Genomic DNA, 14,691 nt, shown 5'->3' on the forward strand with positions numbered 1-14,691 from the left:
ATGGCGTACACCCACACAAACTCTCCTGTCGGCCCCGCGGGGTCTCAGTACTGCGTATGTAGAGTGGAACTCTCGGTATCTTGCCAAAACCTTCTAGACAGAGATGTTGCATCCAAGTCTGACCCATTTTGTGTTTTATTTTTGGAAGTCAATGACAAATGGACTGAGGTATAGTAATGAAATGTGCACTGTTTTAAACCAACTTAAAAATGCATGCATTTCATTGTATTGATGAATTATTGATGGGTTCTTCAAAGGACAACTTTACTTCTCAGAAAAAGAGACTTAAATGGCTGGGAATTTAATGTATAGCTGTCGGTTTTCCTGTCTCAGGGTATATGAGGCTGACTTCAATTGATTAATATGATGTACATACATACAAAGAACTCTGGTCAAATCCTAAGAGCCAAGGAGCCACCTCTGGGTTTGAGCTACAAAACTTTTGCTGGTGACGCAGTTAACCCACAATAGATGGATATCGGTGTGAAACCAAGAAGACACTAAATATGTAGAGCAGGCATGTCCAAAGTCCGGCCCGAGGGCCAATTGCGGCCCGCGTTCCGGACTGATAAGGCCCCACAGATAAGTTGCCCAAATATAGATCTGGTTTTTTTTTTATATTAAAGGCAGAGTGATTTAACACCTGTTTAGATTTGTCATCCAAGTCACAAAATGAAAAGGATGCCGTTTTCAATAAACTTTGCATAAAATAGTTCATTTGCATTTAATTTTAATGGTTCAAAGAATGTCAGGCAAAATGGTCGGCCCTCGCACATGTTCACTTCATCAAATCTGGCACCCTTCGAAAAAAGTTTGGACATGTCGGATCTAGAGTGTTTCATATCATGCGATGTTCCTGAGATAAAGGAATGAAAAAATTAAAGAAGGAATTTAATATTTCATTTTCTTCTGAACAGTCGTTGGTCCTGTTTGCACAAACAAACATCTTGTCTGACGTATTCTAGAAAATAACTCCTGAATTGCTGTGGTCGGATACAATTGTTTGGCCCATTTGCACCCTACAACTCCCCAACCAATGAGCTGTAGATACAAGAAAAACTAAATGTTCTGTTTTCCTCCTGCTTTCTGTTGGGTGCAAATGGCCAGAGAGAAGCCTGATAATCTTTTGCGTGGGAGCTTATTCCTTCACAAAATAGTACTGTAAATTAAGACAGCAGGACCATTTACCCTCACAGTCGTGATAATTTTATGGTAATTCCTCTAAGGTTTCTTCATGGCTAGAAGCACGGGAAATGGTGACCTTTAGATTCAGCTCTAATGGAACCCACACGAGCTTTTTATGGGTCCTACAAAAGTATTTTTATTTTTTTTTAAGAAAGCAAAGCGTTTGTGATATTCAGAGAGAGTGCTACGTAATAACAGTCTTTATGTCTCTTTGTAGCCCCTTTGTCTCTGTTACTTGGATTTTAATGTTCAAGTTTTTTTCTCTGGGTTTAAACGGATTCTTTTGTTTAATTGACATGCCCGTGCTGCTATATTTTTTTTTATAAGAATGTACCGTAAAGTACATTATAATATTATTTGTTTTTAAAGTGTCAAAATGTTCTATAGCTCTGTAGAATTAAAGGTAATTACAAACTCAGATCATGCACATAAAGTCACAATTGATACAATTTAGAATTGACGGGGATCTTACAGTATTGGGAGAATTAGTAAATAGAAGGTGGGCATTATACCAGCAGTGAACATTTGTCGTGCTGGAGGGAAAGTAAGAGTTTCTTTGGATGGATCCAGTGGTAAATCAGTAGGAACCTTGTCAACCCCATTGTGGGTTGATGTCCTGGTGCTTATAATAGAAGACGTCTAACTTGGGAAAGAGCAGTCCCTGCTCAAAGTAGTTCCTGAGAGGCAGCTGGAGGACCTATGCCCGTGCCCCACTTAAATACACCATTGCCCCCAGCTGCAAGTGCTGTAGAGAAGAACCCAATTTGGGGGAGTCATGCCAAAGACATAGTGAAGGGGGGGGGCATTCTGTCTTCTGAGACAGCTTCACCCTCAACATAAAAGATATATACAAAAGTGCTATAGTCTTCAGCACTCAAGGACCTGAGTTTGACATTCATTTGTTTCTATCCACTTCATTAAATCCTTGACTCCCAAGTGCTTAGTCTTGTTTAACCACCTTTGTATTCTCTACTCTTTTCTATGTCAAACAGCATCAACATCTGCACTTTTCCCTGTAATCGGTTTCACTAAAAGGCATTTAAAAACAAGCCAATAGTTCCCAGTCCTCGTCTGGAATGAATTGATCTATCGGGGCGTCTGGGTTTTCCTGGAAAACTGTCAACCTGTATGAGCTTGTCTACTATTTTGTTGTCATAGGAAGATATTTGCATATTTCTAAGCCTTAATAATACCTCTTTTAAAGTTGTCCCGTCGCCTGAAAAAAACAAAGCCTTGGTCAACAGAGCATAACCAATTTTACCTAGATATTGCCAGTGTGCAGTGCTTGCAGATGGTGCTCCTGGCAGTGATGAGTACATTTCTGGGTGAATACATCTCACTGATTTTCCAGAGCATCAGCGCTCAGTTGTCAGGCTTATGCTCCCAAACACTTTGCTATCCACAGTAAATTTTCATAGTTTGGAACACCTTAAAATACGCATTTCTGTGACAATGTGAGCCTCCTCAACATGGATCCTGCCATGTTGATGACCCAGTTTCCCTTATGGACAATCTGGCCACGGCTACAGTCGAAGAACATCACTTTGTTTCCATTAGACCTTATTGTGCATCTGATATAAATGGTCGAAGAGTAAACTAAGCCTATCTATAGAGATGAGTGACATCACAAAATCAAATTACATTTTGCCACAATGATGCAATGAGGACACGTTATATTTTATTGGTGAGCGAAAGGGACCATTTGGAATTCTGACATAAACAGACATGAATGATCTCAATATATCTTTAGCTTGCTTTGCCTATACCTCTCGTTTAGGGCAGATGATATATTTAAAGTGAACCCACCCTTGAAATAAAGTAGTGCGTTGATGCATATGGGACATCATTGAAGTGCATTTCAAATGCACAAGGCTTTTTACTTAATGGGGCATCATAAGTCTTCATTCATTGCTGCATGATGCTTAAGGGAAACTAGGTGTTAACATTTTCTCTGGTTTCAACTTCTCTCCTCAAACAGATTGATAGAACTGAGACGACAGTAAATAACCTAAACCCGGTATTTGCCAAAAAGTTCACCATCAACTATCACTTTGAAGAGATTCAGAAGCTAAAGTTTGCCATGTTTGATCAAGATAAATCAAGCACACAACTTCACGAGCATGACTTCCTTGGAGAATTCTCCTGCACTCTCGGATCGGTGAGTTATTTCACCTTATATACACGTCGAAACCAATGTTCATTCGCAAAAGGATGTTCCTTCATTCCCTCACATTTCGTTGTATCTGTGCAATGATAAAATCAAATGGCTATTTTGTTCAAATGAATGGAATCAATAGAATTTGTGAAAATTGTGTCAGTTAAAATTCTATTTAAAGGCGTACACAACCAGCCAACTGGGTTCTATTTCTGAACCCATACCTGAGATCATACATTGAGTACATTAACACACACACACACCTTTATTTGGTGGCTCGCTCATTGACAGTACCCTATAGTTATGTATGACACTTTAAATTATTGAAACAGGTAAAATGTATCATTTCTTAAAGTTGCATACTGTACCTTTTAAAGTATGTGACGTCAAACATATTACTGCTATGTCCCACTTTTTGTAACATGTTAATGGCCTCGCTGGCTCAGTCATTCTTTAATAAGTTATAAGTTAACAGTAAGGCTACTGTAGCAAAACTGCAAGTTTTGTAGACATTTGTGATGTTGGAATTCACAGCTAAATCATAGCGACTTTTGCAGACGGTGTGAAATGCCAGCTGCTGACTTCCCAACAGCCTAATGGATTCCTTCCAAGGAAAAGACAAGGCTCCCCGGGGTCAATTTCCACATCATTTCCCATTGCATTCCAAACATACTTTCTGCTATATCGTGAATGTTCTGCACTATAACATCATATTCTATTTTTTAAACAAACACAGCTGCCACGTAAAACTTTACATCCGTGAACGCGTTACCTACGAGAACTTTGATGAATTTATTGTGTCAATATTTTATAATGGTTTAGTATTTATCCAGATTGGTTTAATAGCAAATGTACTTGCAACATACCATTTCCCGAAAGGCACTTGTGCACTTGCTTGATTGAATATTTTGCATATTTTTTCCCAAAAATTTTTTTTTCCATGTTCTGTGATGGAAAAATTCAAGCGAAGGGTGGAGGCGAGATACCTTCTTCTAAGGGAGCTCCACACACTATATGTTAAAAGAGTTTGTTAAACACCGGACATGTTCAGTAATGTTGAGGCGGAGGACCGGTCATGTCATGAGGATTCGTGGTCAAAATAATCAGTAGACCATAAAAACAATATCGTGATGAAATCTTTTGGACCGTTTCAAAGGGTTTCAACCATACATTGCTGTCTGTCTTCTTTCATTCCAAAGCACTGCTTCCCCCACTGAAGTGTTTCAGTCTTTATGTTAATCTTTATGTGGTGCAGATGGCATTTCGGTTTATATAGCTTGGGATTGACACTCTTGATTTTCCACCAGAGTAGCAGCAGGTGACGGTCTGTTTTAATGGTTAATGCAGTTCACTCTTCAGTGGTAAAAGCCATTTTAGCAGCAAATTGTCTCCCCCCCCCCCCCCCTTTGAGACTTCACACTTGGAGTATTTTTGTAGCCAAAAGGTTACTGTCAACTTTCGTTTTTTTTAGCCAGGTGCTACACATCTCCTGCATGTTCTGGAACACGTACCCTCTACCATATTCCTCAATGTCATGTTATGCTTGACAATTTCACTATGGAAAAACTGCAAACATATCTCCTTTTGATGGCCAAAAGAATAATAGTGAAGCCAACCTGTTTTAGCTGCCGCCGTTATGGCATGGTGAAGAGTTTTGTCCTGACTGGTGCCCATGTCTACTGTCCTTTATTGATTATTATATTAAAAGCTGCAATACAGGGCAAACATAAACCATCTCAGAGCGGTAGACAGAGCGTCAGAGCACTAGAAGAACTATCGCATTAAACGTAGCTCTCGTGATGTTTATCTTCATCTTCTATATTTATTCACATGAAAGTAATAAATCACACAAATGGAAATCCAGAGCGAGCTTAGTCTTCAGTGAGCAGGTTCCGTCCTTACACATAAATGAGAAGAAATACTAGTCCTCTAGCTCTCTCAGTGTTAAGCATGGCTCCAGAAGATAAGGTTCTTATCTCCGTAATGTCCTCATCTCACTATCCTTCCAACTACCGATATTGAGGACTCACCGCCAGGTCCCATATTATCTGTGGAACTTGTCCCAACCCCAACACAAAGTGAATTCGATCTAGTTTTATATGGCTTTATATTTGGGACACATATACAGAGGCATAAAGCTGACTCCATTTTTTTTTTACTTATCCCTACATAAATCCAATTAAATACTTCAGTCATATACTGAACATTAAAAGAATATATCTTGTTTTGGCATGTGTGTATGCATATATTTTTAATGTAATTCCAATTATTAGAATAACCTCCCAATTGGAATCTGGAGAAATAGGATTGTTGCGTTTTTTTCCAGATCGTTTCCAGCAAGAAGGTGACGCGACCTCTGGTTTTGGGTAACGGGAAGCCAGCGGGAAAGGGAGTCATAACGGTAAATCGGTTTCTTTTTCTGTACTGCGTGTGTCATTTTAAAAGCTGTTCAAACTTCGTACTGAGATAATCGTCTGATTATTCCACCGGTAGCAATCACTCTGTTTCTGGTAAAAAGCTGAAAAACGGGCATCATAGCAACAGTAACGTAGCAACAAGATAACAGTGTCGGAATAACAATATGCTGCATGAGACAGATTCAAGTCAAACAATTTTTTCCCAATTCCCTTGACTATGTAAACAAAGTGAATAGCGTTCGGAGTGAAATCTCCAGAGTATAGTTTTCTTTTTTACAAGTTAAATTTAAAGTGGATCTGTCATTTTGCCAAATCCTACATGTTATAGTTTAGTACACTTAAGAAACCCTTTAGAGAACCAAATTACCGCTATGTGCATATTTGCATGCCAATGGGAGCCGCCATCTTTCTTGTAACGTCTACCCTCCGCCATAGTCCGATTCTTTCCTCTGGCTGCTTGAGGTAACCAAAGAGTGGAAACTCTGTTTATATGTACGTACGTGTGTGTGTGTGTGTTATAATGTGTCCCTTTTTGGGTTCGATTTAAGAGCAATAAATGTTTGTGAGTAGATCCCAGTGTTTTCAATGGTTGTCCCCTTTTATCGCAGGTAATCGCTCAGGAGCTGTCTGATAATAGAGTGATAACACTTGGTATGGCTGGGAGGAAGCTAGACAAAAAGGTGAGATTTTTACACCTCCTATAATCCCAAGCATCGATAATTTTCTTTATTATTCAAATAACATCTTAAAAAAGTAACAATAAATAATTTCCTCTCTTGATTACGGATCTTAAAGTTATTTGTAACCTCCTTTTCATCAGGATCTTTTTGGGAAGTCTGATCCGTTTTTAGAGTTCTACAAACAAGGAGATGATGGGAAGTGGATGCTGGTCCATAGGACGGAGGTACATTGGTGAATATGTTTCAAAGCCGTATATCATGATCGTGTAATGTGGTTACGGAGGTTTCTGGTTCAAATTATTTTATAATCCAGTTTTGCCGCTTTGGGCTGGACAAAGCGCGCCTCTCGCAGGAAGCTTTGCTTGCTGTTTTGGACTTTAGCAGGAAGATGACGGAGAAAAAACACACAAGAATTGAAAAACGACTTTACGAGTTCTTTTGATCTTAGAAATAATTTAAGCGCATATTTTAATCTTAAAAACAACGCTTATGTTTACTTTTTGCCAACCCTTTCCATAGTTATTACCATGGAGCTGCAAGTAGGTGAATTAAGAGCAAAAACAGGGGTATTTACTAATGCGGACAGCAGATAAGAGGCATTTTGAAGCGTGCGCTGTGTAAATATTTCCGTGGAGCATTTATAAGATAATGATGTATACACAAACATTAAGGTGATTAATCGATGACTGGTAGAAGATCACACCTTGATCATAAAATGTCTCAAGTTTTAGTGGATAGAACCTTTATTAATAGTTACCGTAGAGTATCCGTGGAGGACCCATTGTAGGAACAGATATATAAACCAATATATTCCCAACATGACTTTAACTGTCCTTCCAGTGCTTTTAAAGCTTTTAAGATGCAAGCTTGTTATAGATCAATTGGATGGTTGTATAGTTCTTAGTCTTTCAGATTTCATATATTTATTTTAATTATAGGTGATAAAATATACCCTGGACCCCGTTTGGAAGCCTTTTACTGTTCCCTTACAGTCTTTGTGCAACGGTGACATCGAAAAGCCAATAAAGGTAAATCTGTCCTATTAAACATCATTAGGTTTCTGTTGATTTTCTTAGTCCGGCGGTATTGTTAGACTCATCCCAGGTTGCAGAAGACGTACGAGAAAAAAGACAGAGCGTAAGTATCTTGAGTCTCCTTGAAAGTGACTTTGTGGTCTATGTAGGCTTAATAATAAATGAGAAACATTGTTCTGAAACATCCCACAGAGCTCTTAATAGTGATTACTGATTCAGAGAGCCATTGTCTCGGTTACAGTAGGAGATGTGTGGTGCTTTTTGGAAAAATGTGGACGGATACGATTGGCCATTTGTGTCTCATTTGGTTTAACCCAATTGCTAATATTTCCACCAGAATATGCTAAAGCAAATGTCTTGCTAACAATTAAAATGTGTATGAATTACATAGCAGGTTTTAGTACCAGTTCTCAGGGCTGCCTTCTGGATCACAGTGAAAACTTATGTGTACCAGGCAAAAAATGGAATCCCTTGGGGCATCTTTAAGAGCCTTTGTAATTAAGAGGAGACAAATACATATTTTCCTTTAACTACTCTGCTCTATACAATAATATTGTTTGGAACTTAAGAAAAGTGGGTTTTATTTTATTTTTCCCCAATATCCTTTATCTGCTACAGGTAGTCATTGGTGACTTCCCCTTCTGTAGCACCACACTTAGCAGATTCTTTATGGCAGTGCTAATGAAGTCCTTTTCTCCACAAGACAATGTGATAAGGAGTCAGGGATGGTGTCCTGTAGATTGGGATAAGATAACAAAGCTTAGAAAACATACACATGGCAAAAATGGAAACGCCTAAACATTATGTTATTTGGAAATAACTTTTGATGGCTTATACTCAAGGACTCGGGAATGTTTGTGATATGGGTGTCTTTCTCCAGGTTGTATGTTTCGACTATGACAATGATGGTGGACATGATTTTATTGGAGAGTTTCAAACCACAGTGCTCAAAATGTGCGAAGCCCGTGATTCCATAGCTGTGAGTATAAATAGCATGGGTACAGCCATAATTATATAATTCACTCCCTCCTCTTCGCACGTCCATTTCCTCTTTCACTCTCTGCCTTTCTGCCCCTTTAATAACTCCGCATCCATACCCTCACCCAAACCAGTTGGTGCACTAATTGTATGCTTTTTCTGTCATCATGGCTGCCTCCTTCCAGCTCCTCTGTATTTCTCATGCTATCCAGGACTGGTCACCAGAGGCCACTAAGAGTGTTAAGCTTTACAGAGAGGCCAGCCAAGAGTGGGAGATGATGGCTGTCTCTGGACCTCAGACAAAGTATTTGTATTTAAGAAATTATTTGAAATGTGCTGAATATTCTACATTCTATTATTTATAAAGCATCACCAGTGGTGTATTCTGGTCTTGGTCACCTAGTTCTGCCATAAAAGAAACCGGGGCAGATCGCCCTATTGGGCAATCGGGCTCCTCGGGGCTTGGTGGCCTGGCTACAAGGGAGATCTTTGACTTTAAAATCTTTAAATATTATTTGATTGGTCAACAGATTTTGAACCATGACTGTGCCTTAATTTACTCCAAGAAATTAAGTCATTTTTTAATATACTATATTCTTCCTCATTTCAGGTAGAGCTTGAATGCATCAATCCAAAAAAACAAAAGAAAAAAAGAAGCTACAAGAACTCTGGAGTAATTATCATCAAATCTTGTAAGGTAAGAAGACATGTTACATGAAGCAAACAGACGTGTACTGAAATTCCACTGTCCATGTCCCTAGCTGGAACCCCATTACTAGAACGACCCATCCCATTATCTCACTTGTTGGCATTGGGTTCCGTCACACTACAGAAGGAATGGAAATGTTCCATTAAACGCTAAACCCTATACTTTGTTAAACTTGTCCATTCTATTTTGGAAATTCGGTTCCATTGCCATCTAAAGCCAGGTGTCCAATAAGTAATACAAGAAATAATCGTATTGAGGCATTTGTAAGGCACAATGATATAGACCCAGCATTAAATTGGTGGTTGGTTTTAATTCATTCAGTGTCTAATTCATGCATCTTTCCTCTATTCAGATCACAAGGGATTATTCTTTCCTCGACTACATACTTGGAGGATGCCAGCTGATGTTCACAGTAAGTATTTTAAGCATTTTCTGGTAACAGGTGATTTCTCAGAGTTGCGTACGGCGATCACCGTGCCAGTAAGTCTGACATGTAGTGAGGTAGTGTTAAACAATGAGAAGCATTTCCACTTGTGTAATAATCAGTTGCTGCTTTTATGAGACGTTAAGTACATTCCCTTGGATTGTAAACTGTGGCAGGGCTTTCTACACCATCTGTTACAAATATGTTAAAAAATGTATCGCCATCACTGCAGAATCTGTTGGCGCTTTATGTATCCAAGTCATAATAATAAAAAGGGCCACCAAATACAATTTGTTACAAAGCAACATGTAACTGTTATTTCGATCACTTGATTACAAATCTTGTAACTTTGGTATCTATGTGGCTATATTTGGGTGATATTATCAATATTTCATGTGCATAAATATGTGTAACCTTTTAAAATGTAATTTTAGGACGTATAATGTGGCTGCAGCTGTGGATTAAAATATTTTGCAAGAAGGTTAGATGCCCCTTGGTAAGCAAGTAGTACATTCAGGTAGGGATTCCAGGGGCCAACGTATTAATCCAAAGTAAAACACTGGGTTAACTATAACAGTTCCTGAGGACAGCTAACCGGTATCTCCAGATGGTCTACCTTCCCTCCATCCCATATGCCTACATTTTCTTGGCAGCGTCAACACATTGTTGTGTTAAAACCTAATTTATTAAAGAGCCTTGTGACCCTGATACTCATCAGGGTTGCGCCACATGCTTCCCGGTTCCTTCCGATACTCCAGTTGCTTTCAGGGAAGGGATAACCCGGCAAGAGTTGCAACTGGACGACACAAGTGTCTTTCCTTACAGCCCAGCTTGAGATTCATGCAAGTTTCTCAGACCTTCGTGCTCACGGGACATCAGTGAACAAGCAGGGGACCTCCACTTACTTAGATATGCCCCCGAAGGTGAAGAGTGAAGATCTTGTGATAGCTGACTGATATCAATTTTAAAGAAATGCATTTCTTTTTTTTTTTTTTACCGATGTGTTTATTTTATTGCAATTCGCAAAGATCTGCAGTAGGGCTGACATTTTAGTATGGTGGGGGTTGGGAAGCATCTGTTTAACACATAGATAAATGGCAAGATCGTGATAATGAACATTTAATGCCAAAACTTAAAAATAATACATTTTGTAATTTGACAGTCACAGAAGAGAGTATAAAATTAAAGGAAACTTCGATTAAGTCTCAACAACATCAGCCTTAAGTAGACATTTCCGAGAGTACGGTTTATTACTCTGAATGGAGCAAAAATAAGCAGAAATGTTCTAGATTGTGTGGAAAGGGATGTTATCAGCAGAAATCATTAGAATGATACCGGCTTGTAGATCCCAGGCTAAACCTCACCTAAAGTAACAAATGGACTGCAGCATGATGTAATGTTTCATCCTCCCTTTGGGACTATTCTTCTTCAGTGGCTGACCAGGATAATCTGAATTTAAAGCTCCATATAAATTATGTATCAAACATAAAGTGGAAAAGCATTGTGTTACCCAACTATTTGGCGTTTAGATGACCAAGGGAGTCATATGAAATATTTTTTTCCGTGGCGGTGACGTGTAAAGGTACCGTGTCTTTGTGTCTTACTGGACATTGTACTGGACATTGTGCAAATCAAATAATTATGATTATGTGATTATCATTTTAACGTAGGTCGGGATTGACTTCACAGCATCAAATGGAAACCCACGAGATTCCTCGTCCCTGCATTATATCAGTCCCATGGGGACTAATGAATATCTCTCCGCGTTGTGGTCGGTTGGGCAAATCATTCAGGATTATGATTCGTAAGTGACCATTTCTCAAACTCAACCCTACAGACTTAGATAGGTCACAGAGTTCAGGCTTTCTGGAATTCTCTTATTTGCTGACCAAGAAAAAAAGAAGGAAAAATTGATGATACCATTAAGTGTCACAAATTCTTGAACTGTATCCATCAGCAGTCCCTAACTGTTTTTTTTACAATGGATGTCAGACTTACAGGTCAATAATTCTATGTGTCAGATCTTTTGCTATTGCTGGTAGTATATGAAGGTAACAATCAATGTCTATGTGACTCAAGTAAACTATACAGGAGACTTACAGCTACCAGTGATACCCAACTATGTAGAATTATTTCCTAGCTAATGAATCTTCTGAATATACCGTAATAGTATTTTGTTTTTTTTTATCTACTTAGTGATATTTTATAATACGTACAATTGATTTGGAAACGGTAAAGTTCGGAAATATTAAACCCCATTATTGCTTCATCTTTCTTAGGCATTACAGTAAAATATTCCCAGATCATTGACAAGTGATCAGATAGCGTGGAAACCAGAGCAGAGTTTGCAGAGCCCTCGCTGATCGCTGTCACCACAAGAATTACGTTACTAACTTGCCAAAACAAGAAAGTCGCTAATAACATGATTGGGCGAAACACAATCAATAAAATACATTTTCAGAAAAAGAATAGGAGGGGATTAAATCATCATGGGTTCTGCCAATAATACAGCATGTACATATATATATATATATATATATATATATATTCACATGTATATGTATGTATATATAAATCTATATATAGATATATATAATTCGCCTTTAGCAGCAAATATAAAAGCAATTAAAATATCAGTTTCATGGGATTGGAAAATATCTGTCCTATTGATTTTGGTCAGCAAAGCACATGTATTGATCTATAACAGATGATATTACAGGTTAGATTTTGCTGAGTAGCCAGTTTGTAATGATGATTTATTATACGTGCAAGAAGACAAGGGACCGTGCTTACAAGGTCTCCAACCTTCTGAATATAGTTCAATGAGAAAATTAAAATAATAATTGTAATTAATCTGATCAAGGGTGTCCGTTTACCAAGTATAAGCAGGTGACTTTAGTAAGAGGGTTACTTTTCTTGTGAAATTAAACAAATTAATGAATATAATAAACACACACTTCTTCTAAACTTTATGGATACTACATATGTAAGCATTTAATATAAATGTAACAGATCAATACTTAAACATCTTTGATTCCATGCATAGGATTCAGGTGATCAGTTTGATATTCTGTAATGATTCTTGTTTAGGTTCAAGTCACAATAGTGATTTTTTTTTTTTTTTTTTTTTTTAATTACTGTAGAGACAAGTTGTTCCCTGCGTTGGGATTTGGTGCACAGCTACCCCCTGACTGGAAGGTAAATTACTGTTTGTATTAATTACTGTTTATATTAATTAAGGATATATATATATATATATATATATATATATATATATATATATATATATATATATATATATATATATATATATAATCCATATATATATATATATATAATCCTTATAGATGGGGAATCATGGGTGACTTAGCCTGTGCCTTAACCCCTCGTTGTCGGGTGTTTGTCAGACAGTCTTGATTCTAGAATTCTTAGAATTGGTGGTTATTCTAACAGAGACGTCTTCGTGAAAGATGTTTGTTGATGTCTTTGATGAAGCTTGTTACTAAGATGAATAACATGACTGAGGGTGACGGAGTCTAACAAACCATCACGGAGCGGGATTGTAAAGAGGGAAACCGTGAAATTACAAGACAAAAGCAATAGCTGATGAGGAGCTGTTGAGCGACAAGCTTAATCTTGGACCATAAATGGACCGGAAGGCTGGTTGAACACGACAGAGTTAATGTTTAGCTGCTTGTGGAAATAAGTCAGAAGAACTGACATTATCAATTATAGTCAATCTGTCCATCTGTATGAATGTTTTGTTCCAATTGGTCCTAATTTGTATCTTTTTCTTTTCTTGAGGTGTCTCATGAATTTGCAATTAATTTCAACCCAACTAGTCCATTCTGTTCAGGTTAGTCCATTGATACATTCCTTGGCTTGTCAATTCTACGTGAAATGTATATATACAGACCTATTTATTTTAAGCCCTATTTGAATTAGACGTGGCCGTTGAGCCTGAAATACCAAGATATGATGCATTAACCAAATTCCATTGTTACGTTTTGGGTTGTATACATACATATGAACTTATGCACGTTATGGGAACACAAGCAGCATGTCTAGTTAAAAACAAGACGATAGATAAATTATTTAAATTAATCTAAACTTCTCCCAGGTCCATACTTTGAGTCGGTCAGCACTATTTTAATAAACAGATTTTGGATCAAACCTAATAATTCCCAGAATGCAAAACACAACTGCTTTCTCATTTTTGGTTTTAGGAGTTGAAGGAATTATAGAAGCGTACTCATCCTGCCTGCCTCACATACGTTTCTACGGACCAACCAACTTTTCCCCGATAGTTAATCACGTTGCACGCTTTGCAGCCCAAGCTACTCAGCAGGACTCGGCAGCGGTGAGTTAAACGTGGACATCCTACTGATTTCATTAGCAAATGCTTTAGAGCATGCGGTGGGACTTTGATGTTCTTTAGCGGGTGAAAACTCAAATAGATGGTAGTCATCAGGACACGTGTGGGAGGAACCGAGGTCTGATACATGGTAATATTCGGGACACGTGGTGGGGGCACACAGGTCCTTAGGCTTTTCAATGAAAGGTGGATTTCTTGTGAGCATTAAGATCTCACATATGTCACTTGTGGCAAAATCTCCACGTATTGTACAGTTCCTGTTAGATGTACCGTAGCGATAATGCTAGGATGAAGAATAGACAGAAGGTGTGACTCCAGCTATTCACCACCTTCATTATAAATATGATATGAGTTGTAAGCTAGCAAGAGTTATGGGGTGATGATGACCTACAACTTTGCTTTGGAGATTTGAATCTGAAATATTCGCTAGCCATGACATAGTTGGTTTATTCTGATCCATTGTGTGTTGATTTTTTAGCAATACTTTATCCTTCTTATTATAACTGATGGTGTTATCAGTGACATGGACGAAACACGGCATGCCATCGTACAGGCTTCCAAGCTTCCGATGTCCATTATAATAATCGGCGTTGGGAATGCAGACTTTTCCGCTATGGAGTTCTTGGATGGAGATAACAGAGTCTTGCGGTCTCACACAGGAGAGGAAGCATCGCGAGACATAGTGCAATTTGTTCCTTTTCGGGAGTTTCGCACGGTGAGTATATTGTTTCTAG

General features: G+C 38.2%; 1 protein-coding gene across 1 annotated transcript in view; it reads left to right on the forward strand.

The window, feature by feature from the left end:
• Positions 1–14,691, forward strand: part of LOC149299064 (copine-2-like) — a 26,826-nt gene continuing 12,135 nt past the window's right edge. Inside the window, exons 1-14 of the mRNA XM_089486570.1 lie at positions 1–168; positions 3,164–3,343; positions 5,667–5,741; positions 6,366–6,437; positions 6,578–6,661; positions 7,376–7,465; positions 8,352–8,450; positions 9,060–9,146; positions 9,511–9,570; positions 11,253–11,386; positions 12,726–12,780; positions 13,387–13,438; positions 13,809–13,942; positions 14,436–14,672. Of these exons, the coding sequence (XP_089342696.1) occupies positions 1–168; positions 3,164–3,343; positions 5,667–5,741; positions 6,366–6,437; positions 6,578–6,661; positions 7,376–7,465; positions 8,352–8,450; positions 9,060–9,146; positions 9,511–9,570; positions 11,253–11,386; positions 12,726–12,780; positions 13,387–13,438; positions 13,809–13,942; positions 14,436–14,672 (1,527 nt within the window). The remainder of the gene's footprint in view (positions 169–3,163; positions 3,344–5,666; positions 5,742–6,365; positions 6,438–6,577; positions 6,662–7,375; positions 7,466–8,351; positions 8,451–9,059; positions 9,147–9,510; positions 9,571–11,252; positions 11,387–12,725; positions 12,781–13,386; positions 13,439–13,808; positions 13,943–14,435; positions 14,673–14,691) is intronic.

This window comes from Sceloporus occidentalis, unplaced genomic scaffold, assembly GCF_023333645.1.
Source record: "Sceloporus occidentalis isolate IW3139 unplaced genomic scaffold, rSceOcc1.0.p SCAF_29, whole genome shotgun sequence".
NCBI classification, from domain to species: domain Eukaryota; kingdom Metazoa; phylum Chordata; class Lepidosauria; order Squamata; family Phrynosomatidae; genus Sceloporus; species Sceloporus occidentalis.